Genomic DNA, 26820 nt, shown 5'->3' with positions numbered 1-26820 from the left:
AATCTCTGGAGAATTAATATCATATGCCAGACAGTAGGTAATTTACAGAGCAAACAATTCTTGGAATATCAATGATTAAAAAAAGGGTTTTGTTTTTTTTAAGCTGTTTACTCCGTAGAACATAAAGACAAAAGGTATTTCATTTTGTCTTGCCATGTTTACTTCAACAAGTGCCATTTATAAACACATTTCTCCTATCCGGTACTATTTTACTGAATATTTCATAGCATTGTGCAAACTATTACAGTTGTGCTTCACAGAATTTAAACAAAAACAGGCATCTTCACAAAGTTTATCATCTAGTAGAGAATACATTTTTATGCAATTGATTTCTTGCTTCTATCATCGTCCATCATCTTCATTTGAAGATGTTAATCTTGTGAGCGAGGAATGCATAAACATGTCCAGGATCAGAAGTCATCTTGAGCATCCAGTGCATGCACAGTAACTTACAAGAATACTTATATTAGAGAACTATATTTTTCCCTCTGACTTTGGACATTAAGATCCAGTTTTCAAAAGTAGGTGCTAGAATTGCAGCCATAATTTTTCATTTCAAGGTTTTGTGCAAGGAACTGCATTTATACAAGTTAAAAATTACTTAGACAAGTTAGATGTCTTCAAGTCGCCAGGGCCTAATGAAATGCATTCTAGAATACTCAAGGAGCTGACTGAGGAGATATCTGAGCCATTAGCGATTATCTTTGAAAAGTCATGGAAGATGGGAGACATTCCAGAAGACTGGAAAAGGGAAAATATAGTGCCAACCTATAAAAAGGGAAATAAGGACAATCCAGAGAATTACAGACCTGTCAGCTTAACTTCTGTACCCGGAAAGATAATGGAGCAAATAATAAAGCGATCAATTTGCAAACATCTAGAAGATAATAAGGTGATAAGTAACAATCAGCATGGATTAGTCAAGAACAAATCCTGTCAAAGCAACCTGATAGCTTTCTTTGACAAAGTAACAAGCCTTGCGGATGGGGGAAGCAGTAGACGTGGAACATCTTGATTTTAGTAAAGCTTTTGATACTGTCTTGCATTACCTTCTCATACACAAACTAGGCAAAAAGCAACCTAGAAGGAGCTACTATAAAGTGGGTGCATAACTGGTTGGAAAACCGTTCTCAGAGAAAGAACAGGAGTACTTTCTCAGAGAGTAGTTATCAGTGGTTCACAGTCATGCTGGAAGGGCATAATGAGCAGGGTCCCACAGGGATCAGTTCTTGATCTGGTTCTGTTAAATATTTTCATCAATAATTTAGCTAATGGCATAGAGAGTACCCTTATAAAGTTTGTGGACGATACCAATCTGGGAGGGTTTGCAAGTGCTTTGGCGGATAGCATTATAATTCAAAATGATCTGGACAAATGCAAACAACTCCTCTTAGGAAGGAACAATCAGTTGCACACATACAAAATGGGAAATGACTGCCTAGGAACGAGTACTGTGGAAAGGGATCTGGGGGTCATAGTGGACCACAAGCTAAATATGAGTCAACAGTGTAACACTATTGCAAAAAAAGCAAACATCCTTCTGGGATATATTAGCAGGAGTGTTGTAAGCAACACACGAGAAGTAATTCTTCCGCTTTACTCCGTGCTGATTAGGCCTCAACTGGAGTATTGTGTCCAGTTCTGGGCACCACATTGCAGGAAAGATTGTGGACAAATTGGAAAAAGTCCAGAGAAGAGCAACAAGAATGATTTAAAGGTCTAGAAAACATGACCTATAAGGGAAGATTGAAAAAATTGCATTTGTTTAGTCTGGAAAAGAGAAGACAGAGGGGACATTATAACAGTTTTCAAGTACATAAAATGTTGTTACAAGGAGGAGGGGAAAAAATTGTTCTTCTTAACCTCCGAGGATGGGACAAGAAGCAACGGGCTTATGTTGCAGCAAGGGAGGTTTCGGTTGGACATTAGGAAAAACTTCCTAACTATGAGGGTGGTTAAGCACTGGAATAAATTGCCTAGGGAGGTTGTGGAATCTCCATCATTGGGGATTTTTAAGAGCAGGTTAGACAAACACCTGTCAGGGATGGTCTAGATAATACTTAGTCCTGCCATGAGTGAAGGGACTGGATTAGATGACCTCTTGAGGTCCCTTCCAGTCCTATGATTCTAAGCAAATCGGCTATTTGTGTGCAGAAATGCAGTCTGCACACACAAATTTAAGTTTTTGTCCCCCATGTGCAAAAGTTTGGTAATGAAAAAAAACCAAAACCAGTGCCAACCATTATAAATGCTGGAATAAGGTAGACCATGTTTTCTGAAAGGATTGCCAAAGCCAAATATTCAGTTTTACCTGCAAAAAGGTAAGTGCTGCACAAATTGTTTAATTGACAACTGTATGCATAACTCATTCTGCATAGAAACTTGGATGTATCTTTTTGAAAATTCTGTTCCGTAGCTGTAAACAAATGATGAATACCCACAGCAAACCAAACATGACATTTACCTTTAGACTCATTTTTATTGCACAGCAGAAAAATGCTTTTTTTGTCCAGAGCACTTTCACCATAAAACAAAGGCAGTTATCACATCTGGAAATTGCAATGGGTGCACATTAGAGAAGTGGAAATATATGTTTGTTTTGGCCCAATCTAGTTATTAGCCCACATGATCCAAATACAGTGCCACAGCACTGAGACCATACCGTTTTATACAGACAAAATATCCTGGGTTTCAATTTACATCAGAAACTCTTATGAGCAGGGGCACATTTACTGCCAGTTGTCACTTGATTTTTCATAAATTACCTCGTTTCTAAGGTCAAATAGCTATAGGACATGCCTGTGGTCTAGAGCCATGAATGAGTGGTCAGGTAATAAGCTGCATGCTGCTTAACAGAATGATGTGCCACATTCAAACTGCAACTTCTTTATTCTGTATGTAATTAAGATGGACATGAAGGGTCTCTGACACAAAATATTCTGTCTTCCTGTTTTAAATTAATGGGATTAGTGCTGTTCAGAAGTGACTGCCTGAATTTCTACAACAAATGTCCATTGTTTTCCTGTGGTATGCTGTTGACAGTTTCTCAAACATGCTTTGGATTCCTATCAAAATTACTTGCAAGCAAGCTGCTTTAAAACAATACTTCATTGTTGCATTAATATAATAAAGCCAGCGTGCTTGGCTAACCTTTAATCCAGGGACAGTGGCATGAGTTTTTATTACTTTAAGCTTCAGAACTGTTTTTTTTTTTTTTTTTTTTTTTTAAGTGTGCCTCCAGTGAAGTTTAATTTATAGTTAAATAAATCCAGGCAATTATCTTTTCCCTTTCCCTCCTTTCATCGTATTATAGATTTAAATAATGAATATCTCATTTTTATCCACAATTAAAGAGTTCAAGGGGCTGATATTATGAGCTGCTGCATGCCTTCCACTCCCATTTTTGACTTTGGTCTCTATATGCCAACACAAAGGAAAATAATTTAGTTTCTCTTTAAAGCTACATCCCCATCCTTAGTTCTTATCGCACTATGACTGAAGGTGTTGCAGCAACAGTTGTGTTCAATTTTTTTTTTTTTGCTATCGGTTTCCTGAACCAGGAATTTCTTCCATCTCAGAGAATCAGGTTGTGTAAAAGTGTTCTATTAAATGACACAGGAAGTAGTTTATAGTATGTTTTAGTTAGTACAAGTTAAGACACCTTTGGAGAAAGGCTATCCTTGTGGCTTAGGCACTGCACAGGGGAGCAGAGAGATCTGGGTTCAAGTCTCAGCTCTGCCAGTTTGTTTGTGAACTTGAACAAGTCACTCTCTGTGTGCCTCAGTTCACTATCCGTAAAAGAGGGATAATAATTCTCTTCTCCAGTGCCTTTGTAAGTTCTTCAGGACAAAGACTATCTATTATTATGTGACCATACTGTACCCAGAGCCATAGCATCCTGGTTCAGTCGGGACCATTAAGTGTTACCATAATACAAATAATGGTATTAATAAAATGCTGTTCAGACTAGTCAGGAAAAACATGTTTGTTAGCAAGGTGACAACTACAGTATGTACCGGGTCACAACATGCTGTCAGTTTCTTTAGCAATAGTTCTGAGCAATGCTTAGTCACTTGGGGCCTGACCTGCAGGAGTGAAGCACAGCCGCCAGTGCTGAGCCTCTGAAAACCAGGCCGTTAGAGCCCGACTATAGAGGCTGAGCACCCTCAACTCCCATGGAATTAAATCAACTCCTTGCAGTATGAGACCTTTAGAGCCCATCAGGCAGCTCAGAAGTTGCACTATTTTATTTACTGATGCAATCTATGGCTGAGGCCATGCTAACCTACACGTTAACATGTTTTCCAATTACTGCTATACATTTCCATGACTAATACATACATGGATTGTTTTCCTGTGTATGGTACTAGCCTAACCATGCCACAGTCTTCTCCTAGGTAGTTTATAGAGCTGTTTTAGAGCATGGTTATATAACTCCCTTCTCTTCATTTTTTTCTTATTGTCTGGTGTTCCGCCAAAAACCTTAGCAGCTGTAATTACAGCTGCTGTTTCTGCCTGCTCTGAGTTGATACCGAAACATTCCCAGACAAGGTGGCAGTATAGAGCCTTGAGTGACTGCAAACAAGTAGCTGTAATTTAGCACACTAGAGGGAGTGCAGGAAGTTAATCTGCTCAGTAGCTGTGTTGAAGCTGGCATGAAAGGCTTCGTTCATAGGAGCAGACTTTCTTGCATGTACATACACCTTTAGCTAGAAGCTGGAAACTCCTAACCAAGCAGTAGTGATTTCCAACAGGGGTAACATTGGCAGACATTTTGAACACCAGTCAGATCCAGCCAAGTACTGCAGGGAGAAGATAAAGCTGCTAGGGCAGGGGCGGGCAAACTTTTTGGCCCAAGGGCCACATCTGGGAATAGAAATTGTATGGTGGGCCATGAATACTCAAAAAATTGGGGTTGGGGTGCGGGAGGGGATGAGGGCTCTAGTTCGGGTGTGTGGGATCCGGGGTGGGGCCAGCGATGACAAGTTCAGGGTGCGGGAGGGGGCTCCGGGCTGGAGTGAGATATAGGAGGAGGGTGAGGGCTCAGGCTGGGGGTGCAGGCTCTGGGGTGGGGCTGAGGAGTTTGGGGTGTAGGAGGGTGCTCTGGGCTGGGACCGAGGGGTTTGGAGAGCGGGGGGGGGATCAGGACTGTGGCAGAGGTTTGGGGCGTGCGGGGTTGCAGGCTGGGGATGAGAGGTTTGGGGTGCAGGAAGGTGCTCCAGGCGGAAATCAAGGGGTTTGGAGGGTGGGACAGGGATCAGGACTGGGGCAGGGGGCGGGCTAAGGGGTGCAGGCTCTGGGTGGCGCTTACCTCAAGCAGCTCCCAGAAGCAGCGGTATGTGCCTTCTCCGGCTCCTACGTGGAGGTGCGGCCAGGCGGCTCTGCGCACTGTCCCATCTACAGGCACCGCCCTGCAGCTTCTATTGGCCGCGGTTCTCGGGGGCAGCGCTTGGGGCGGGGGCAGCGTGTAAAGCGGAGCCCCATGACTGCCCTTATGCGTAGAAGCCGGAAGGGGGCCGAGCTGTGTGGAGCGGCCTCTGACCCTACTCCCCTGCTGGAGCAGGGCAAGCCCCAGACCCTGCTCCCCAGCGGGAGCTTGAGGGCCGGATTAAAATGGCTGGCAGGCCAGATCTGGCCCGCGGGCCATCATTTGCCCACCCCTGTGCCAGGCTGTGTCTGCGGATTGGATCTCAATACAGTTTTTTGTAAATTTACAGAAGTCAGTGGAATTGAGGCTGGGAAAACACCACAAAGGAGGAATCATAGACTGGAGGTCTAATGTCTCTGAAGTGTATTACATCATTGAACCAAAGACACCATGTGTACCTAACAGCTACCGTAATAGTCAGTTTTTCTTATTTGAAATTGTGTACATGCTCAGTATTGTGGACGTTGAAACAACTGGTAATGTGGTGCAACTGGATGTTTTATCTTGTTGTCAATATAATACCCAGGATGAGCCCACGTGAAAGCAGAAGTCCCAATCCTTGTATTTATTTTATAATGGTATAAACATATATATTTTAGGGTTTAGACCCTGTGTAACATTCTTCACTTTAAAGGAAAATAACAAATCACTAGTTAGTGAGGTTAGTCTAGCTAGGGTGAGTTGTAACGGCTGTGTTGTAATGGTTTATCTTAGGAATGCTATTCAGTAAAAAGAAATTTGAAATTGCTAATTGTGTGCATCTGCCTAACTAAGTAAGTAAGTGTGTTATGGCTAAGACTGGTACTGGATTCCCAAGAAGTGAAATTGAATCCTCTTACAATTTCCACTTTTAGTATTTAGAGGGTTCCTATAAAAAAAAAATCCAGCAGTCTTCTCTCACAAAGATATGAATTCATAGTCTGTGCAAATACTCTAAATCAGAGGGAGGAGTTCTGTAGCACAGAATCGGTAAGTAAATTAACTTACCTGCCCCTCTATGCAGGTTTCAGTTATAAACAGGTTCCGCAGTAAAAAACTATCCACACTTTCACACTGGTCAGGATAGGGGCCACCATAGGTTGGTTGCCATTCCCAGAAAGTACCTTTCTGCTGCAGAACTAGCCTAGCTGATGTTCGGATACTGAAGGGCTCGTCTACACTACCAAATTAAGTCGACTTCAGTCGACGTACAGCCACTGCAATAATTAAAGCAGAGGTTCATGTCCACACTTGCTCCTTCTGTCAGTGGTGTGCATCCTCACCAGGAGCGCTTCCACTGACTGAAGTGAGGCATTGTGGGACAGACAGCTGGAGCTCAGAAGCCCTCTGGCTGACAGCCTCAGCTGTAGGCATGGGGCTCACAGCAGTTCCCCCTTCGCCCCAGCCGTTGGCGGGTACTGGCTCACAGCTGGGACACCCCAACCCGACAGCCCGAGCTGTCAGCTGGGTGCCGGGTTCATATCTGTGAGCCTGAGCGGGCTGCAATTTCACAGCAAGAAGCCTACCAGCAGTGAAATTGACATTTTTGTCTGTTTTCTGGCTACTATTATTTCACATTTAGACTCCCGCAGGGGCCTCACAGCTGGAGGTCCCCCAGCTTCCCGCCCCTGCAATCCCTCACTGGGAGGCGGCAGCAGGAGTGTGAGCCCACACTCCCCTGACAGCTCGGGCTGCCAGTGCCCGATATAACAGCCGATATAAGTAACGCCATGTCTACAGGGACACTGTCGCCCTAACTACATCGATATAAGTGCTACACCTCTCGTGGATGTGGAGTTATGTCGGTGCAGCTGGCTGCTTACTTTAGTGGAAGCAGCATTGTAGTGTAGACACTGACATAATTAGGTCGAAGTAAGCTCCCTTACATCGACCTAACTCTGTAGTGTAGATAAAGCCTGAGAAGATGTATGATGCAGGGCTCGAGAGTGATCCATTTAAAAAGGCAAGATCTCCCTTAACTCTCAAAACTGCAACTCATCTTGAGCTGTTCTCTGCTGTGCACTGTTCACACCTCCTTATGGTAGCAGACCTCTCTCTCCATGCCAGCTGAGGGGGCAGGCAGGATCTAATCTCCCTTCTTATGGGACTTAGGACAAAGCCTCCTTCCTGCTCTTTTCCAACACACTTTTGTGTAATGGGCAAGTTACATGTGAGATGAAACTCGTTTTACTGCTTTTTTTACTCCCAAAGCAGGTTTATGGTTTCTATCGATTCTCTGGAGCCTAATAAAAAAAGCTTTAGCCCTTTGGAAACAGTTCATTTTTGGTTGATTCTTTCCAGCCATTTTCTTATTCCTAGTCTTTTCCCTGCAAATCTGTGCAATCATAATTGTATTTGGTTTAGTCCTAACTAGTAGATTGAATTATTTAAGTCAATTTCAATTATTTTCTTATACTTACTGTTGCAATGTTTCAAAGCCCTGTTCTTTATAGAGCAGTTCTTGCTTCATATGAAAGAGTTCCCTCTTCAGCTTCTTAACCTTTTGTGTGAAATCAAAGCAAGAATTAGAAAATTCCTCGTTAAATAGTGTAACACATGGTTTCCAACAATTAATGCAGTCTCTACATTAGATAAGCAAAAAAGGTAAATTGCTATGTGTGATGCTTTTTAGCACTTATCAAAAACAAAGGCATTCTGTTATCCTCTTGATGTCTGTGTGCAATTTACCTCTGTGTTAAACGGACGTCAGATTAAAAACACATTTTCTTATTAGCATTGACACTGGGTTACTAAACCTGAGAGAATTTTAAAATGTAATTTACTTTGCTAGTTAAGCATGCATGATAACTATCTTAGACAGTCAGATTTTTTTTAGTTTTCTATTATAATATTTTCACTTGATCATTCCAAGAAGCTCTCAGTTGGCTATATTTCAAAAGAGTCAGAAGAGAAAGTGTTCCTATTCTCCTCATGAATTGTTCCTTTTAATAAAACTAGGATGTTGGCTTCTCTGTTTAGCGTGTTTGTTTACTTTTTGCATTTCACTCAGCCTGGAAACAAGAATAGAATAGTTAATTTCACTTTTGTTTCTACACAAATCAGTTTCTAGATTCTCAGACAATCACAAGGCTGGTCTGTTTTGGCTACAAACGCATACACACCAACTATCTTTATTTAGGAGGAACATTTGAGGCGAACATTTTTCCTACTCTGACCAAAAAAAAAAATCTCAGTCCCATGGGGATTAAAAGAGTATTCCTATTTTTTCACCCTAATGTTGCTATTTCAAATGTTGACAGATTGGGCTGCGCCATCCAAAAATGTCTGTCAGTAAAAACAAAAAGCTCTGTTGGAACTGTTTTTAAACGTCATGTAAAAACTTTCCAAATAAACTAACCCAAACTGTGGAGGCCAGATATGGGACAGTGTCCCTTTAATGTAAGTAATAATTACTTAATACATCCCAGATGTCATTGTGGCAGTAACACCCACATGAAATTGTGGAGTCTTGTGATAACTTGCACTTATGACACCTCTGACAGCCATACTTGCACTCTGCACACTAGCCAATCTGCCCTGGGACTAGTTTTAACTTTTCAAACAATTATTATTTGAAAATGAAAACCCTACCAAATATTTCCTACCTTCCCCTGCCATGATGGACTTTAAGCTTCAAAATTACATTGTCCAGGATATACAATATTCAGTCTTGCACCAGTGACCAGTTTAAGGTCCAATATACAAATCACAAGGGCTAGAAATTAGTGCTGTCTCATGTGGAAAATGGAGACTCTCCCCTTTCGGGTGAAACACACAGCACTTGCTCCCAGTCCTGGAAGGTCATGAGATAGAGGATATTTAAAATTACAACATTATTTTGTATTTATGTAGTTATTTATCTAACTTTAAAGCTTTCAAAAACTGTATTCAATAACATTTCTCTTCTTCTATGGACCGCATAGTTGACTCATAAGTGATATACAAAAAAATAACCCATTACATTTTTTGCTGCTCAAACATCATTAATTTTCTTTTCTGTGAAGTGTAGCAAATAGGGTCTGATGCAAAACTCATGAAAGTCAATTCTTTCCATTTATTTCAATGGGCTTGTATCAGGGCAAATAGAATACAGGGTGGTTTCATATTAAGGTTTTATGGAACTCATTAAGTTAGAATGACCTCTATAAGACAATCATGGCTTTAGCACTCATAAGTAGCACACACATCCTAAACTAATGCAGATATAGTCTTTCTATTCCACCATTGTCTATTCTTTATATATAGCACCACAGGCAGAGTTGCTGCTTTACAAGCAAAATGAAAAAGACAAGGCCCTTACTCCAAGGAGTTTACAATGTGAGGTTAGACCGATGATAAGTCACAAAGAAAGGTACTGGGAAAGTGGTGGTAGACAAAAGTAGTGGGATGCCACCTTCAATGGGTTCACTTCCTTGTCAGGAGAAAATGGTAAAAACCTGGTTGTGTTAAAAATTTCTAGTTACTTTTAATATAATTTTGATGATTAACTATGGGTTTTGTTACAATAGAGAACTGGAGGGAATATATAAGCAGAAAAGAAATTATATCCCAAAATTTGTATTTTTGAGAACATGTTCACAGAACTGGATGGACATTCCCTACACATTCCCCAAAATAAAATATAAATTTTATTCTCTCTCTCTCTCTCAAATCTAAAGTTAGAGTCCTACATAAAATAGGCCTGATATTTAAAGGTGCTGAGTATATGCAGCTCTTACAGTCTTCAAAAGGGCTTCTGGGTTCTCAGCTCTTCTGAAGATTTAGGACCTAAACATTTGGGTGCCTAAATACATCTTGAGTATCAAAGGGGTAGCCGTGTTAGTCTGGATCTGTAAAAGCAGCAAAGAGTCCTGTGGCACCTTATAGACTAACAGACATATAGGAGCATGAGCTTTCGTGGGTGAATACCCACTTCTTCGGATGCATCTTGAGGAGCTTAATTTTAGGCATCCAGGTTTGAAATTTTTTGGCTCATGTCTTTTTCCTTAGTAGAAATAAATGGTTTCAAGCATTTTTTTTTTCAGTAAAATTTCTTATCTAAATATAGGGAGTTGGGCTGGACTCATCTTTTTGGAAATACAATTTGTAACTGCTTCCTTTGACAGAAATCAAATTCTTTGATCATGTTAGACATTTAACGTGATAAAGGGAGTGGCTATAGCAAGCCTAATTGTAGATATCCTGACAGAAATGTTACAATCCAATTCACTGACTGTATCAAAGGGACATTAAAGCTCTCATCTGCTACCCACCATCTGACTAGCAAGACATTTTCCTAACTATAAACAAACTGAGAACTAACTAAAATTCCAATCCCTAGGAATGATTTCACTCAAAACTTCCAGTCAAGGGATGGAAAAACCTTAAAAACTAACAGCTACACTACCACATTCATGTTTTATATAATGTAGAGATTAAAACCATCCCCATTTCCCCTAGAACCACAGAACTGCTAGGAGGACTGGATCCCCCACAACTCATAAGTGTTCCTAAAGATCACCTTCTAAACATCCTCTACTGTAATTCATCTTCATTTCATTATACCGAGTGTTACACCAGGGACTTAGGCTCTGTCTACACTAGCACTTTTGTGCTGCTGTAAGATCTGCAGTGTAGACATAACCTTAGGTGTGCTATCCCAGAAGAATGTGACCTACATGATGAAGCATGACCTCTGTTTGTTTACTGCACTCTATTTACATTAAAGCATTCTATTCTAGTGCTCCTTGTCCTCTCCTTCAAGGCTTTGTATAACCCCCTCTGCCCCCACACACCTCTGCACTTGCTTCATCTTACACCCTTTCCCACTGCCCATACTCCTCTCTAAGCTTCCTGCCTGACATCCTTTTGTCCCTTCTCCCATCTACAAGCCTTCTTCCATGCCTATGATTTGAACTCCCTCCTTGTTCAACAGCAACCTTCCTCTTCACATTCAAATCTCTTCTTCAGCTCGGCTTTTCAGTGCTAACCCCTTCTCCCGCCCAGGATCCAAATATTAATAGGGAGAAACATTCTCTTTGTTAAGCTAAATAGACTGAGCTCCTAGAGTCTATCACTAACAAGGCATGTTTTCTAATCTTATAAACATTCACATGACGCTTCTCTAAACCCTCTCCAATTTATCAACATCTTTCTTGAATTGTGGGCACCAGATCTAGACACAGCAGTGGTCGCGCCAGTGTCAAATACAGAGGTAAAGTCACCTCTATTCCTACTTGAGGTTCCCCGTTTATGCATCCATGGATGGCATTAGCGCTCTTGACTATAGCATCGCACTGGGAGCGCGTGTTAAGCTGATTATCCATCATGACCCCCAACTCTTTTTCAGAGTCACTGCTTCCCAGCATACAGTCCCTCATCCTTTAAGCAGGGCTCACATTTTTGTTCCTAGATGTATACCTTTACATTTAGCCATATTAAAATACACATTGTTTGCTTGCCTCCAGTTTACCAAGCAATCTGTCCTCTTTATTATTTACCAGTACCCCAATTGTTGTCATCTGCAAACTTTATCAGTGATGACTTAATGTTTTCTTACAAGTAATTAAAATATAAAACGTTATCTAGTGTAAGGCCAAGAACCAATCCCCGTGGGACCCCACTGGACACACACCTATTTGATTATGATTCCCTGCTTACAATTACATTTTGAGACCTATCAGTCAGCCAGCTTTTACTCCATTTAATGTGTGCCATGTTAATTTTATATCAATTTTTTTTTTTTACTCAAAATGTCATGCAGTATTAAGTCAAAACACCTCACAGAAGTCCAAGTATATTACATCAACACTATTACCTTTATCAACCAAACCTGTGTTCACATCAAAAAAGATCTCCAGTTAGTTTGATAGATCTATTTTCCATAAACCCATGGTGACTGACAATTATGTTACCCTCCTCTAATTCTCTATTAATCCAGTCCCGTATCAGCTGCTCCATTATCTTGCTTGGAATCATCAGACTGACAGGCCTATAATTACGCAGGTCATCCTGTTTCACCTTTTTAAATATTGGTACAACATTAGCTTTCTGCCAGTCTTCTGAAAATAAATATGGTTAAATTCCTTAGCCATTCCTAAAGGGAGCCATCCACATGTAGAGGCAATCATTTGCCCTCCCCATCACATTTGTTCTTCTCCCATCCCTGGCCTTGTCATCCTGTCAGCCTCTCCTACAGGCTTAAATCCCTCTTCCCAGAAGGCTCCCACCTCTTCAAGGGTTCCTGAAACTTGCCTCTGAAATATGTTCTGTAATCTGCTGGCCAGCCCACTCCCTAAAAATTAAGTAACTGGCAATAATGAACCTGGGTAGGAGAGTGGGAAGGGTGTGCATGACCTGGGAAGCAAATGTACTGCAGTATGGTGTATGTGTTAAATGTTAATTGGAAAAATAAGTTAAACGTGTGACGTCATACTAATTCCCAAATACTGGCTGTTGATAACCCTAACTGTGATTTTGACTACATATAAAGAGGAGACGTGACTTTGGGCCTGCTGTAAATGCTAGGAATTGTCCAGCAGGGGTCGCTGAAAGCTCTATAACCAGCACCCCTTGTGTAAATTCTATGCATACAGAACCTATGTATCCCTAGGACCGATTCAAGCACCAAGCATATGAAGGTGCTGTATTTCCAACCTGAGCAGGTTTTGACTAGACAAAAAATTCAATACCAAATGGAGAACCCACACTGCACAAAATGCAGTGTTTGACACAGTTCACATAACAGAACTCCCTCTTCCTACTTAGATTTTAAGTTTATTCTACATCATTTCCCCCCTTATTTAAGGTTAATTCATGAGAGAGCAAGCTATAAATCAAACTATTTATTTTTCATATTATTAAAAAGATAACCAAATCCAATGCCTATAATATGCAGAAATCTTTTAGTAGTTGTGTACAGAAGCACACTTATGTTCAATACTTTGTATCTGCAGATTAAAACAAGTCCCAAATTATCCTGGTCATTACAAATTTAAAACCAATTCTGCCGTGAGAGCCCCAAAGTTGATTTTAGAAATAAAAGGATCTCATTTTAAATTAAGCACAGGGTGTTGATCCACATACTAGGCACTTCTAAAGGATTTCTCCCTCTCTTCTCCCAGCTTTCGCCTTTAAAAAGGAATCAATCAATTATTGAATTATTTTCTAGATGAAATTAGTTATGAGGCATATTTAAACCAATGAATATATTTCTCAAAGTTAAGGGTGTTCCCTTTAAAAATTAATTGGATTGGTTTTTAGGATGATTTGGCTAACAGTTTAATTAAAATGCTTGAGTAGCGTTGAGCCAGAATGCTAGGTGGTTTCAATGTCTGGGTGCAAAAGGCCTAAATCTGAATCTCTGCTAGCCCAAGCTCAGCACACTGCAGTCACAAACCTTATGTGCAGAATTCCAGTGGAACTAAATTAAGCATTCTCACCCTTAATCTTGTAGTGGAGATTTCCGCCTTCAGAATGTCAGGGTCATATTTTGTGCTGGATGAGGAGCCTGAGAATACTTATTTTAAGAAAAGAAAAGAAAAAAAGAAAAAAAATATTTTACTACTTTCAACCATTAATCTTGAAGAGTTCACTTAGCACTAAAACTATGAGGTTAACATAACAGTGCAAATAAAATGGATATTGCTTTTTTAACGTATACCTCTTATTACAGTACAGTCAGCATCTGTGTGAAAATAATTAATGAATACTCAACACATTTTCTTCTACTTTTGCTACCATCATTTGGGTGAGTTCAAAAATTTAAGGGAGGAGAAGCTCTTTGTCTAGGATGGAACCCAAGGCAAGTCCCCATTTCCCCCTGCTTTCAACACCTGGCCACCATTCTTCTAGCTGGGCAGCACACTTTGTGAGGGAAGGAATCTTCAGAGCTCAAGGAGCTCTCACAACAAATAAGTTTTCTGGAAGGTGGGTTTATTCAGCTGGCTGAGACTAGAGTTGCCAACTTTCTATTTGCAGAAAACTGAATACCCTTGCCCTGCCCCTGCTCCACCCTTCCCCGAGGCCCCACCTGCCACTCACTCCATTCCCCCCTCCCTCCATCACTTGCCCTGCCTCTGCTCAGTCCTTCCCCGAGCCCCCCCCCACTCAATCCCCCCTCCCTTGTTCACTCTCCCCCACCCTCATTCACTCGCTCATTTTCACTCAGCTGGGGCAGGGAGTTGGGATGCTGGGGGAGGGCTCCAGCTGGGGATGCGGGCTCTGGGGTGGGGCCAGAGATGAGGGGTTCAGAGTGCGGAAGGGGGCTTCGGGATGGGGCCGGGGGTTTTGGCCCCCCTCGTGGGGGCCAGAAATGAGGGGTTAAGGGTGCAGGAAGGGGCTCCGGGCTGGGGGTGTGGGATGAGGGGTTCAGAGTGCAGGAGGGGGCTCCAGGCTGGGGCAGGGGGTTGGGGCATGGGAGGGGGTTTGGGTTCTGGACAGCGCTTTCCTCAGGTGGCTCCCGGGAAGCTGCAGGTATCTCCCTCTTGCTCCTAGGCAGGGACACGGCCAGGCAGCTCCGCATGCTGTCCCTGCCTGCAAGCGTCGCCCCTGCAGTTCCCATCGGCCATGGTTCCCAGCCAATGGGAGCTGCGGAGCCAGCGCTCAGGGCGGGGGCAGCACGCAGAGCCTCCCTGGCTGCCCCTACACTTAGGAGCCAGAGGGAGATGCTGGCAACTTCCCGGGAGCCACGCGGAGTCTGCTGAGGGCGGCCAACCGGACTGCTAACATTCCGGTCGAAAACTGGATGCCTGGCAACCCTAGAGCCTGAGACTCACTACTCTTCTCTTCAGGAGTTGAGTTTGCTGCTTTTTAAACACTACCCACCCTGGAGTAAGATATTTGGCCAACAACCCAAACACAGACCTCTCAAAAACACTATACTTGGCCACCAGGTTCCCTCCTTTGTTTTGGGGATTTAAATCAAAAATGATCCCACTTATTTTTACTGAACCCCATGCCTTATATTATATTTGCACACATTTTGCAAAAATTAAAATAAACTGTTACCAACAGCAAGCAGTGAAATCTACTGCTCCATCTATCATTGCCACCTATTTACATACTGAGTACCTGGTGGCTGTAAGCCAAAAAGGAACAAGTGATCCTGGATCCTTAGAACACCAACCCACCTAATCTAGGTTCCAGCAAACCACATGAAGGAACAGATTTCAGAGCCAAATGCCTGGCCCAAATTTCTGTAGGAGTTCAACTGTGTTGGACAGACCAGAGCTCTCTGCAGCAGAACACAGTTGCCTTAAGGGGCAAAAAGTGGAAATGCTGTCAGAAAAACAGCCAGGGGCTCAAAACATTGAGGACTAGACTTGAATTGCAGAACAAGAGCCATTACAGAGCACGCTCAAAGGAGTTACAACATACACATTTCTAATGTACTTACAGCTGGTACGAGAGCTTGATTTTTCTTTGTAGGCATCATTCAGACGTACATACTCATCCAGGGCGAGTGCTAGTCTCTGTTCTTTCACCTGGTACAGCTCCTTCTGGGTACTGAGAGCATCCTGCGCTACCATGAGGTAGTCTTTTAGCATTCGCTCTTGTTCTTGCCTCCATTGTTTTCGGGGATCTTCTATCTGTGTGGTTTCTTAAAAATATATAGTTTTAAAAGCTTCAATTTAGTTAAATAAATTAAATTTGCCAAGTGAATAGACTTCGTGTGCTAGTCACTTTTGGTGTGTCTACAATTTTGGTTTTATTTGTAATTCGCAGTTCTAGTTTAAGTCTAGACTGTAGGGCTAGTCCCTCCACAAGAAGATAAGTCAGGAGGAAGAAGCTGGGAAGCCAGTATAAATAGCCTGGATACTCCACAGTTTCTTCAGCTGGTTTAGCTGTCTCAAAGAAATTAAAAGGGATCCAAAGTTGTAGTTTTGGTACTACATGCATTTTCTTTTAAAAGTCCATTTTATTACCTTGTTAATTTAAAATGACAACTAAGCTTTGACTAGTAGGCATGTGGAATAGTTTATTTTTATAAAAGCATTTCTTCATTATTTTCGGGTGAAGACCAACTTTAAAATGAGCAATTAATGCACAATAGCTAATACAGTAGTATACATTCTAAAAGTTTTTAAACAGTTGGTATTGTCTTCTGAACTGATAAAATACCTTGAAATTTTAGGAAAAGCCTTCCACCTGAATTACAGCTAAGGTTCTGTTATAAATAACTGGGTCAATATAAAGCCCTTAAATGAGCACAGACCTCTTGAAATCTAGTTTATTTAAAAAAAAAAAAGTTAATTAAAAGCACTTTCAGGTACCATCATTACACCTGTTCTGGAGTCCCTCTACTATTTTGGTGGTTTTGCAATCACATTTTCCTAATGTTTTAAAATGGTTTTCTCCCCACCTCTGCTGAGTGAAAGGTTAAATTATTTTTCTTAATGTGTATTTGTGTTTTCTCTGCCATTAGCAATCTAATGGAATCCACACAAACAACATAAGAAAAAGTGAACCTGACTACACAAAATGCTGTTAAATGCACAAGGTAAACACTCTTTAAAGTCATACTCACATGGGCTTCAATATGCAAGATTGTAGAAAGGTTATTATATTGCAAGAAAGAAGTGTGATTCACTTGATATAAGATTGCCTTAATGCAGATATGCAAGGGGGCAGAATTATAGCAGCATTGTCAACCTTAACTTTAGCATTTCCTGGCTGCTTAATGTAGTGTTAGCTTGCACCAAGTTATAATAATAAAGGAGAGGAAAGCTGATGTTATCTTAAGTCATCGCCATGGCAAAGCTATCCAATCTGAAACCTAAACACTGCAATTCCATTATACATACAAGAAGATCATTAAAACTCTTGGCTCACTTCAAGATTAAAGTTTAACTGATAAATCTTTAGCTGATAAAAGGTACAATAACTCCATATCAAGTGACAAAAGGGAATATTCAGTAATAAATATTGATCACTTAAAAATATTAATCCCACAGAATACAAACTGCTCTATTATAATCGAGTGTCCTGTTTCACTCCACTTCCTGATATTAACATGCCCCTCACTAAAGACATTTTCCTACATTGCCACCTTCAGGTCCTCTCAGGCTGCAAACCCAAATGTTGGTTGACCTACAGGTCCAAAAATTCCAGACTCCCACCCTTTGCAGCCCTTGAAGAACCTCCATGGTCGCTGCTCCCTACCGACACCCTCCAACATACCATGTGACATCACAGGGCACGTAATTACCCCATCACTCTACGCTAGGGAGCCACAGCTTCACATATACTAACTTGCGAGAACCACGGCTGGTGTATTGTAGCCATAGCTACATGCGTGCACTGAAATGGACAGAAATGTTTATTGCCTTTCCAGTTTTAAAGTTCCACACTGTTAATTTATATTTCATTGCCTGTGGTTTTTTGCATATTGTTTTTCTGCCCTGTTTTTCCCCACTCAATAAAGTTCAATTTTTGGAGAATAAAATAATCTTTATTAGTTCCCAATACATACTGTAGAATGCATAGCGGTACTCAAAGCAAACAGTACTTGTAAATGTACATATGGCATGCACCACATAGTTAATGGCTTCAGGACAACACCTGCATTTATAAGTGTACAGCAAGCACTACTCAATTCCAAGCAACACCCAAAGCTCCCAGCCTACAGAACACTACTATGGCTGACTGTTAAAAGTGTTCTTTCAAAGCCTCCCACAACCACTTATCTCTGACTTTAAATGCCGTCCACCTCTGCCCTCCAACCTGGCAGCAGCTTTTCCCCCTTTGCCACATAGATATTATGCAAAACACAACAAGCAGCAATAATCACTGAGATATCACTGAGAATAATCACTGAGATCCAAACTAGTGAGTGAACGCCACCACCAGTGTCCATTCAATCTATCAAAAGCACATTCATTTTGCACCTGTTGAGCCAGTAGTTGGATCTTTCCTTGGTGCTATGAAGGTGGCCAGTGTACAGCTTCACAAGCCAGGGGAGTAAGGGGTAGGCAGGGTCCCCCAGAATCACAATTGGCATTTCCAGTCAGGAAAGAAGGTCTGAACCCGCAGCTTTCTGAACAGTCCTTCCTTCTTAAAGATGTGAGCTTCCTGCACCTTCCCTCAACAGCCCATATCGATATTGGTGAAGCATCCCCAGTGATCCACCAGCACTTGCATAATCAAAGAATAGCCCTTTCTGTTGATGTACTCTATGGCGAGGTGGGCTGGTGCCAAAACAGAGATGTGATGCAAATCCATCCACCTTGTCTAGCATATTGTCGAGAGTCTTAGTCCTGCATAGGCAGAGATAATTAATAGCCCTACACACTTGCATGGCAATGGCTCCCACTGTGGATTTTCCAACTCCAAAATGACTTCCCACAGACCAGTAGCAATATGGCTTTGCAAGATTCCAGAGTGCAATCACGACTCGCTTCTCCGCTGTCATTCTGGTATCATGCATTGGAGGGCTGGGGTGAGCTTGGCACATAGATCCAGGAACGTGACCTTTCACATCTGAAAGTTCTGCAGACACTGCTCATCATCTCAAAAACTACATTATGATGCAATCCCACCAGTCATTTCTACCCCACAACACACTGTGAAAATTTCCCCAAAGGCATCACACTGGACAATGGCGCATGGCACACGGGGATACCCAACCATGGTGTACCGTACTTTGCATCAGCAGAAGCACTCCTGATGGGTAGGTGCAGTGCTGACGCAAGCAGCCAAATGTGCACAGATGCCTGAGTGATACACGGACTTCAGCAGCTGTATACCAGAGTAATTTGTATTGACTGAAATTTTTAGTGTAAACAGGACCTTAAGCTTCTTCTGTTCCAAGGCAAGATCCCTGGTGATAATAATTATCAATAATACTTGATAGTCTTTCAAATTTTATCTTTTTTGGTGCTAACATTAGGCATATCTGGGAGGCAGAAAGAAAATGAGACAGTTCATTAAATAAATTCACAAAAATAACAAGATGCCCAATTAATGAGAGGTTTGAGAATATAATGTTGGTGATTCTTCTCCAAATACAGATACATGACAGTGTACTGCACTTCTACTGGAAAAGTATACACCAAACAAGCATAGGGAGAGAGAGAACCCATCACATAAAACTTAAGTGCAGTACATAAAAGATTAAAGCAGGGCAGCTTTATTCACAGTTGGCTTTCCAACAATCTCAACAGGGAATCTCTCTTTAAACTAACTTTAGCTACACAACCACAAAATCCAGTCACCTGCGCTTTTCCACAGAGACAGCCGACACACACAAAGAAGCCAATCAATACCTTTTTTCCCCTCAAATGGGCAACACATGTCCCCACCAGTGCATTTATTATTGCTATTGTGTTTTAAAACACCTCCACAGCTATTTACACAAAATAATGAGTGCTGCGTTTTCAGAGGTGTTCCTTCTTGTGAAGGAGGATGCAGCACAGGACTCAAATGGGTCAGCGATCAAATAAGATAAATGCAGTTGTGTTGGTTTTTGGAAGGATGCAATGACGTAATTGTATTTTAAGGGTGACACTAGTAGCAACGGAGAATAATTTTACAAGATTCGAAGGTCTTGTCTTCAAGCATATTGTAGGTAATTGCTCTGTAGGTTTAAGTAACGATTGCTCAATGTGTGGCTCCAAGGCCAGTTGTAGCCCACAGAGTCCTAAAAAACGTAGCCTACAGCCCCGTCCTTGTGACTGCAGGACAAGGACAAAGCTGATCAGCAGCAGATTTTTATTGCTGACAAACTTAATGAAGCAATTTCTTTTTGCCTCTCAAAACTGCATATACAAACCAACATTATGATTATGTGAGCTTATTTTAGAATATGTGCATTCATAAGCGCCCCTCTGCCTCCTGGAAAGTTGTTAATATGGTCCCTTCGGTGACTTCAGGATTAGGCGACTAGGTACTTATTTACACAGGGAAATTGGCCAGCACAGCTATTCTAGAGTGGAAACTCTATTACACTATAAATGTGATTTTATTCAGAAATGGTTACTCCACTCAAAGCTATTCCAGAATAGCCTTCATGTGTAGATAAGGCTTTAAAATCCCCTCAAGAGATGCTTTTCAAAATAGAGGCTAGTTTTCACTATATGGCCTTTTAGAAATGAGTGAAAAACTCATTAGATAAAGAAATATATTTATGTGAAGTTACATTGCTAAATATACGTTCACGTGAAAATTCAGAGCCACACTACTGATATAACAGTTTACCAGTTTCTACATAGGAGTCCATAGACAGAATAAAGTTTATTACCCTTTCCTGATAATGTAATGCTACAGTTCTGGAAGCAGTGATCATTTGGGTGATTAACTCTGCTTTTTCATGCTTTCTAATGTTCACGGACATTCAAAATTAAGGGTTCATTTTTTTCAAAGCAAATTTCACACTGAGACGACCCACAATACCCTTCTAAGGGTTTTTGCTTGAATGAGAATTGGTTTTGTCATACCTGACTTCCGGTTGTTAAAGTTTTACATGGGAATATTATCAGGACAGTTAAAGGTATGCCACTAATGGGCTGGATTGCTCAGAAGTGGTAGTGGCATATGGAGCCTTTCATCTCCAAGTCACTAGTTGAAATTCAGCCCAGCACAACAAAAAAATGCATTTCCATCCCATAGCTGTTCAATAGCTTATGTGAAATGAGTTTGGGGGTTTCAGTCCAGCTTCCAGTGGATAAGAGTCTACATCATAAGACACTCCACCACAAATAGCTGGAGTTGGCTGTGTTAGAGACAAGCACTTAATGGGTATGGATAGTGAACTATACTCTTACCATTACAGGCTATTCCTCCAGGTCAGGATGAAGACACGTCGGCAGAGAATGGTAGGGAATCCAGCATAGCGTGGGCAGGATCTGTTCTATTGAAGAGAACTTTAATCCCCACAACTTAAAAAAATAGCTTATTACCTTTTCATATCAACACTTTCTGCATCATCAGAGACCCATCCTTCAAGGTCCAGAACCAGCATGCAGTATGGGCAACAGGCAATAAGGAGCAGCCCTGAGAAAGAGGAGCCACCTACCCTCAAGGATGATAGGGGCTCACACTCATCACACATAAGAGAAGGGGACGTAGGATGCTAGTGTCAGGGAATCCCTTCTGGGGGGACAGAGGCATTCATCTACCGACCTGACTGATGTCCTGAGAGGTGTGCTGCCTGCTTGGAGCCCACATCAGTGACATTATGGAAAGATTGAGGAGGCTCATCCATCCCTCTGGCAGGTGACCAAAGCCCACTGGCAGATATAAAAAAAGATAACTAAGAGCTAGAAGTTGGAGCTGTGTGTGCACGCACATGTAAGTAACAGGGTCATTGGAGCAACAAGAGGGCAATGAGTGGAGGAATCTACTTAATATCTTAGCGGTGCATACATAAATGCAAGGAGTATGGAGAATAAACAGTAAGAACTGGAAGTCCTAATACACAAACCAAATTAAGACTTAATTGGCATCACAGAGACTTGGTGGAACAATTCACATGCCTGGATTACTGGTGTAGCGGGGTACTGCTTATTCAGGAAGGGGATAGATAGGGAAAAAAGGAAGCAAGTATTGCATTAAACATCAATATATACTATTGTTCTGAGGTCTAAAAAGAGGTGAGAGGCAAACTAGCTGAAAGTCGCTGGGTAAAGATAAAAGGTGTTGATGATTTGGGGGGGGGGGGGCGCGGCGGAAGAGATAGGGACAGCATGATGGGAGGGGTCTGCTACAAACCACCAAATCAGGAGGTAGTGGTCAAGGATCAGACATTTCTAGGACAAAACAGAAATATCTAAAAATACAAGACCTGGTAGTAATGGGAGACTTGAACTAGCCGGACACCTGTTGGAAAAACAATATGGAAAACTAAAAAAAAATCTCCAATACATTCTTAAAATGTATTGGAGACAATTTCTTGTTTCAAAAGGTGGAGGAAGTAACCAAGGAAAAGTGATTTTAGACTTGATTCTGACTAACAGGAAGGAATTGCTAACAAATCTGAAGGTGGAAGGCAGTTTGGGTGAAAGTGATCATAAAATGACAGATTTCATGATTCTAAGGAAAGGAAGGAGTGAGAGCAGCAGAATAAGGACAATGGACATCAAATAAGTTGACTTTAGGAAACTCAGAATTGGTAGGTAAGGTCCTATAGGAAGAAAATCTTTATCATTATTATACTGACACATTCTCTTCATGTGTCAGTATAACAATGCCTGCATCTGTAATTTTCACTCCATGCATCTGAAGAAGTGGGTTTTTACCCACGAAAGCTTATGCCCAAATAAATCTGTTATTTATTTGACACCGGACTCCTTGTTGTTTTTGTGGTTCTTAGACATGCATGTCCCTGTAGGTGCTCCACTCCAGATGTGCATGTGCCCCTCAAGTCCTTGATCAGAAATTTTTTATTAGCAGTGTCCATTTGGCCCACACATACGCTCTATACATCCTCGTGCTGTGCTCTGAAGGTATATAGGGCTGGGCTGGCGAACCACCCTCAGTTCCTTTTCTATCTGTATGTGCAACAAGAACAATCAGAAGCAGAGAGGAAGGAGGGCAGGTAGTGGGGCACCCATAGGGACACATCTCAAAGTACCAGTTACTGCACAAGGTGAGCAACCTTTTCTTCTTCGAGTAGCGTCCCTTTGGGTACTCCACTTCAGGCGACTCCTGAGAAATATCCTCCCAGAAAAGAGGCAGCTTCAGAATCAAGTCCACGGCTGAAGACAGTACAGCAGAACCAAGTATAGCACCAGAACTAATGGCATGGACCAAAGTATAATGTTTAGAAAAGGTATGTACTGAAGCCCATGTAGCAGCTCCGCATATCTCAGACTCTGGAATTGGGGGGGGGAAGGGAGGGAGGGAGGAGTCTACCATCAATGCTCCAATTTCTCCAACCCTGCAGACTGAGGTGATAGCTACTAGAAAGGCCATCTACATAGGTAAGTGAAGTAAGGAGCAGGTCACCATAGGTTCAAATGGAGGTCCCATAAAAAGACAGGCTGCCATCAAGAGTCGAATAGGACCCTTAACCTGGTGGTAAAGATTATTCAGACCCTTAATAAATCTCAAGGACATAGGGGGAGCAAACATAGAAAACCCCTCTAGTGGGGAATGAAATGCTGATATTGCAACAAGATGGACCTTAACAGAGCTAATTGATAAACCTGATTTTTTTTTAAAAATCCAGTAGATAATCCAAGATGGCTGAGAATGGAGAAGATTCAGGCACGAGGCGGTGATGGTGACAAAAGTGATTAAACCTTTTCTATTTCTGAAGGTAAATAATTTGAGTTTGCTCCCTTCTACTGTTCAGTAATACTTGTATTCCTGTAAAGCAGGTGAAGACTAATCCCATGAACCATCTATGAGCCATGCTTGGAAACAAAGGACCCCTAGGTTGGGGTGAAGGACATTACCTACATCCTGGGAGAGGAGATGAGGGGCAGTCAGAAACTTGAGCACTTGTTGGACACACCGATGAAGCAGGTAAAGATACCAAGCTTGCCTTGGCCAGGTAAATACTAAGAGGATATCAGGCAGGATGAGGTCAGGGTTCTTATTCATCACTCTTATAGTTAGTGGTGTTGGAAGAAATTAGTAGGACAGGCCCTTTGTCCAAGGAAAAAGAAAGGCATCTCCCAAAGAGAGGCCTCCTCTTGAGCAGAATAGGCAGCACTTCCAGAGGTGGACCTATTTGCCACATCCAGCAACAGGGAGTCCACACCTCTGGACTATCCCACGAAGGATTTGAATGTTCAAATCCCATTTGTAGACCTCGGAGAAGGGCCTGATGAGCATATCAGCTGTGACATTCTGGACTCCTGGAAGGTAAACGGCCGAGATCCGACTCTGATGGGCTATATACCAGTTCCACAACTTTTTAATCTTTGGTGCACAGGGAGGGGGATTTTGCTATTACTGGATGACAAAGAAGCCTGAGGTACTGAATGCCTATTTTGCTTCAGTCTTCATTAAATAGACTACCGCTGATTAGATGCCTAGCACAATCGATACTAACAACAAGGGGGAAGGGACGCAAAGCATAATAGGGAAAGAAGTAGTTAAAGAATATTTAGAAACATTAGATGTATGCAAGTCTGTAGAGCCTCATGCAATTCATTCTAGGTTATTTAAGGAACTAGCTGAAGCAATCATCTTCGAGAACTCATGGAGAACAGGTGAGATCCCAGATGACTGAAGAAGGGCAAACATAGTACCTATCTTTAAAAAGGGATACAAAGATGACCCAGGGAATTATAGACAAGTCAGCCCAAATTTGATACCTGAAAAGATACTGGAACAATCAATCAATGTGTAAGCACCTTGAGGATAATATGGTGATAACTAATAGCCAGAATAGATTTGTCAAGAACAAATCATGCCAAATCAACTTAATTTCCTTTTGACAGGGTTACTGGCCTAGCTAGTGGATGGGGAGGGGGAGGGGGGGAAGTAGTAGATGTGATATATCTTGATTTTAGTAAGGCTTTTTACATTCTCATAAGCAAACTAGGGAAACATAGTCTAGATTAAATTATTATGTGGTGGGTGCATAACTGGTTTCAAGACCATAAATTCAAGAGTAGTTATCAACAATTTCTGGTCAAACTGGGAGCATACATCTCCTGGGGTCATACAGGGATCTGTTCTGGATCTGGTACTATTCAATATTTCATTAATAACTGGGATAACGGAGTGGAGAGCATGCTTATAAAATTGCAACCCCTCCCATATTGCTGTCACCTGGATTCAAAATAAAATTCAAAACAATCTTGACAAACAATCTTGACCTGTCCCTGGAAAAATCATGGAGCAGGTCCTCAAGGAAATCATTTGAAGCACTTGGAGGAGAGGAAGGTGACCAGGAACAGTCAACATGGATTCACCAAGGGCAAGTCATGCCTGACCAACCTGATTGCCTTCTATGATGAGATAACTGGCTCTGTGGATATGGGGAAAGCAGTGGACATGATATACCTTGACTTTACCAAAGCTTTTGATATGGTCTCCCACAGTATTCTTGCCAGCAAGTTAAAAAAGTATAGGTTGGATGAATGGACTATAAGGTGGATAGAAAGCTGCTTAGATTGTTGGGCTCAACGGGTAGTGATCAACGGCTCGATATCTAGTTGGCAGCTGGTATCAAGCAGAGTACCCCAAGGGGCGGTCCTGGGGATGGTTTTGTTCAATATCTTTATTAATGATCTGGATGATGGGATGAATTGCACCCTCAGCAAGTTCGCAGATGACACTAAGCTGGGGGGAGAGGTAGATACGCTAGAGAGTAGGGATAGCGTCCAGAGTGACCTAGACAAATTGGAGGGTTGGGCCAAAAGAAATCGGATGAGGTTCAACAAGGACAAGTGCAGAGTCCTGCACTTAGGACAGAAGAATCCCATGCACCGCTACAGGCTGGGGACCGACTGGCTAAGCAGCAGTTCTGCAGAAAAGGACCTAGGGATTACAGTGGATGAGAAGCTGGATATGAGTCAGCAGTGTGGCCTTGTTGCCAAGAAGACTAACGGCATATTGGGCTGCATTAGTTGGAGCATTGCCAGCAGATCGAGGGAAGTGATTATTCCCCTCTATTTGGCACTGGTGAGGCCACATCTGGAGTACTGCGTCCAGTTTTGGGGCCCCCACTACAGAAAGCATGTGGACAAATTGGAGAGAGTCCAGCAGAGGGCAACGAAAATGACCAGGGGGCTGAGGCACATGACTTACGAGGAGAGGCTGAGGGAACTGGACTTGTTTAGTCTGCAGAAGAGCGAGGGGGGGGATTTGATAGCAGCCTTCAACTACCTGAAGGGGTGTTCCACAGAGGATGGAACTCAGCAGTTCTCAGTGCTGGCAGATGACAGAACAAGGAGCAATGGTCTCAAGTTGCAGTGGGGGAGGTCTAGGTTGGATATTAGGAAACCCTATTTCACTAGGAGGGTGGTGAAGCACTGGAATGGGTTACCTAGGGAGGTGGTGGAATCTCCTTCCTTAGAGGTTTTTAAGGCCCGGCTTGACAAAGCCCTGGCTGGGATGATTTAGTTGGTGTTGGTCCTGCTTTGAGCAGGGGGTTGGACTAGATGACCTCCTGAGGTCTCTTCCAATCCCGATATTCTATGATTCTATGCAATAGAAGAATTAGTCTGAAATCAACAAGATGAAATCCAATGAAGATAAGTGCAAAGGAATTCAGTTAGGAAGGAAATTTCAGATGCACAGCTTTAAATGTGGAATAGCTGGCTAGATGGTAGTACTGTTGAAAAGATTCAGGGATTATAATGATCACAAATGGAATAAGAGTCAATAATGTCAAATTGTTGTGAAAAAAAGGCTAATGTTCTGGGGAGTGCTAACTGGACTGACCCATGTAAGACATGGGGGGTGATGGTGCTGCTCTGCTCGGCACTAGTGAGGCCTCAGTTGGAGTACTGTTTCCAGTTTTGATCACCAGACTTTAA

The 26820-nt window shown here is 42.0% G+C and overlaps 1 protein-coding gene across 1 annotated transcript in view; it reads right to left on the bottom strand.

Moving 5' to 3' along the window:
• The window catches only part of WWC2 (WW and C2 domain containing 2), a 156441-nt gene that overhangs the window by 58546 nt on the left and 71075 nt on the right, over nucleotides 1-26820 (bottom strand). The window contains exons 3-5 of the mRNA XM_065405033.1: nucleotides 15783-15986; nucleotides 13828-13904; nucleotides 7828-7907 (exon numbers count right to left, since the gene is read on the bottom strand). Of these exons, the coding sequence (XP_065261105.1) occupies nucleotides 7828-7907; nucleotides 13828-13904; nucleotides 15783-15986 (361 nt within the window). The remainder of the gene's footprint in view (nucleotides 1-7827; nucleotides 7908-13827; nucleotides 13905-15782; nucleotides 15987-26820) is intronic.

This window comes from Emys orbicularis, chromosome 5 (genome assembly GCF_028017835.1).
Source record: "Emys orbicularis isolate rEmyOrb1 chromosome 5, rEmyOrb1.hap1, whole genome shotgun sequence".
NCBI lineage: Eukaryota > Metazoa > Chordata > Testudines > Emydidae > Emys > Emys orbicularis.
Note: the sequence above shows the minus strand (reverse complement) of the source record. Positions and strands in the feature narration are given on the sequence as shown.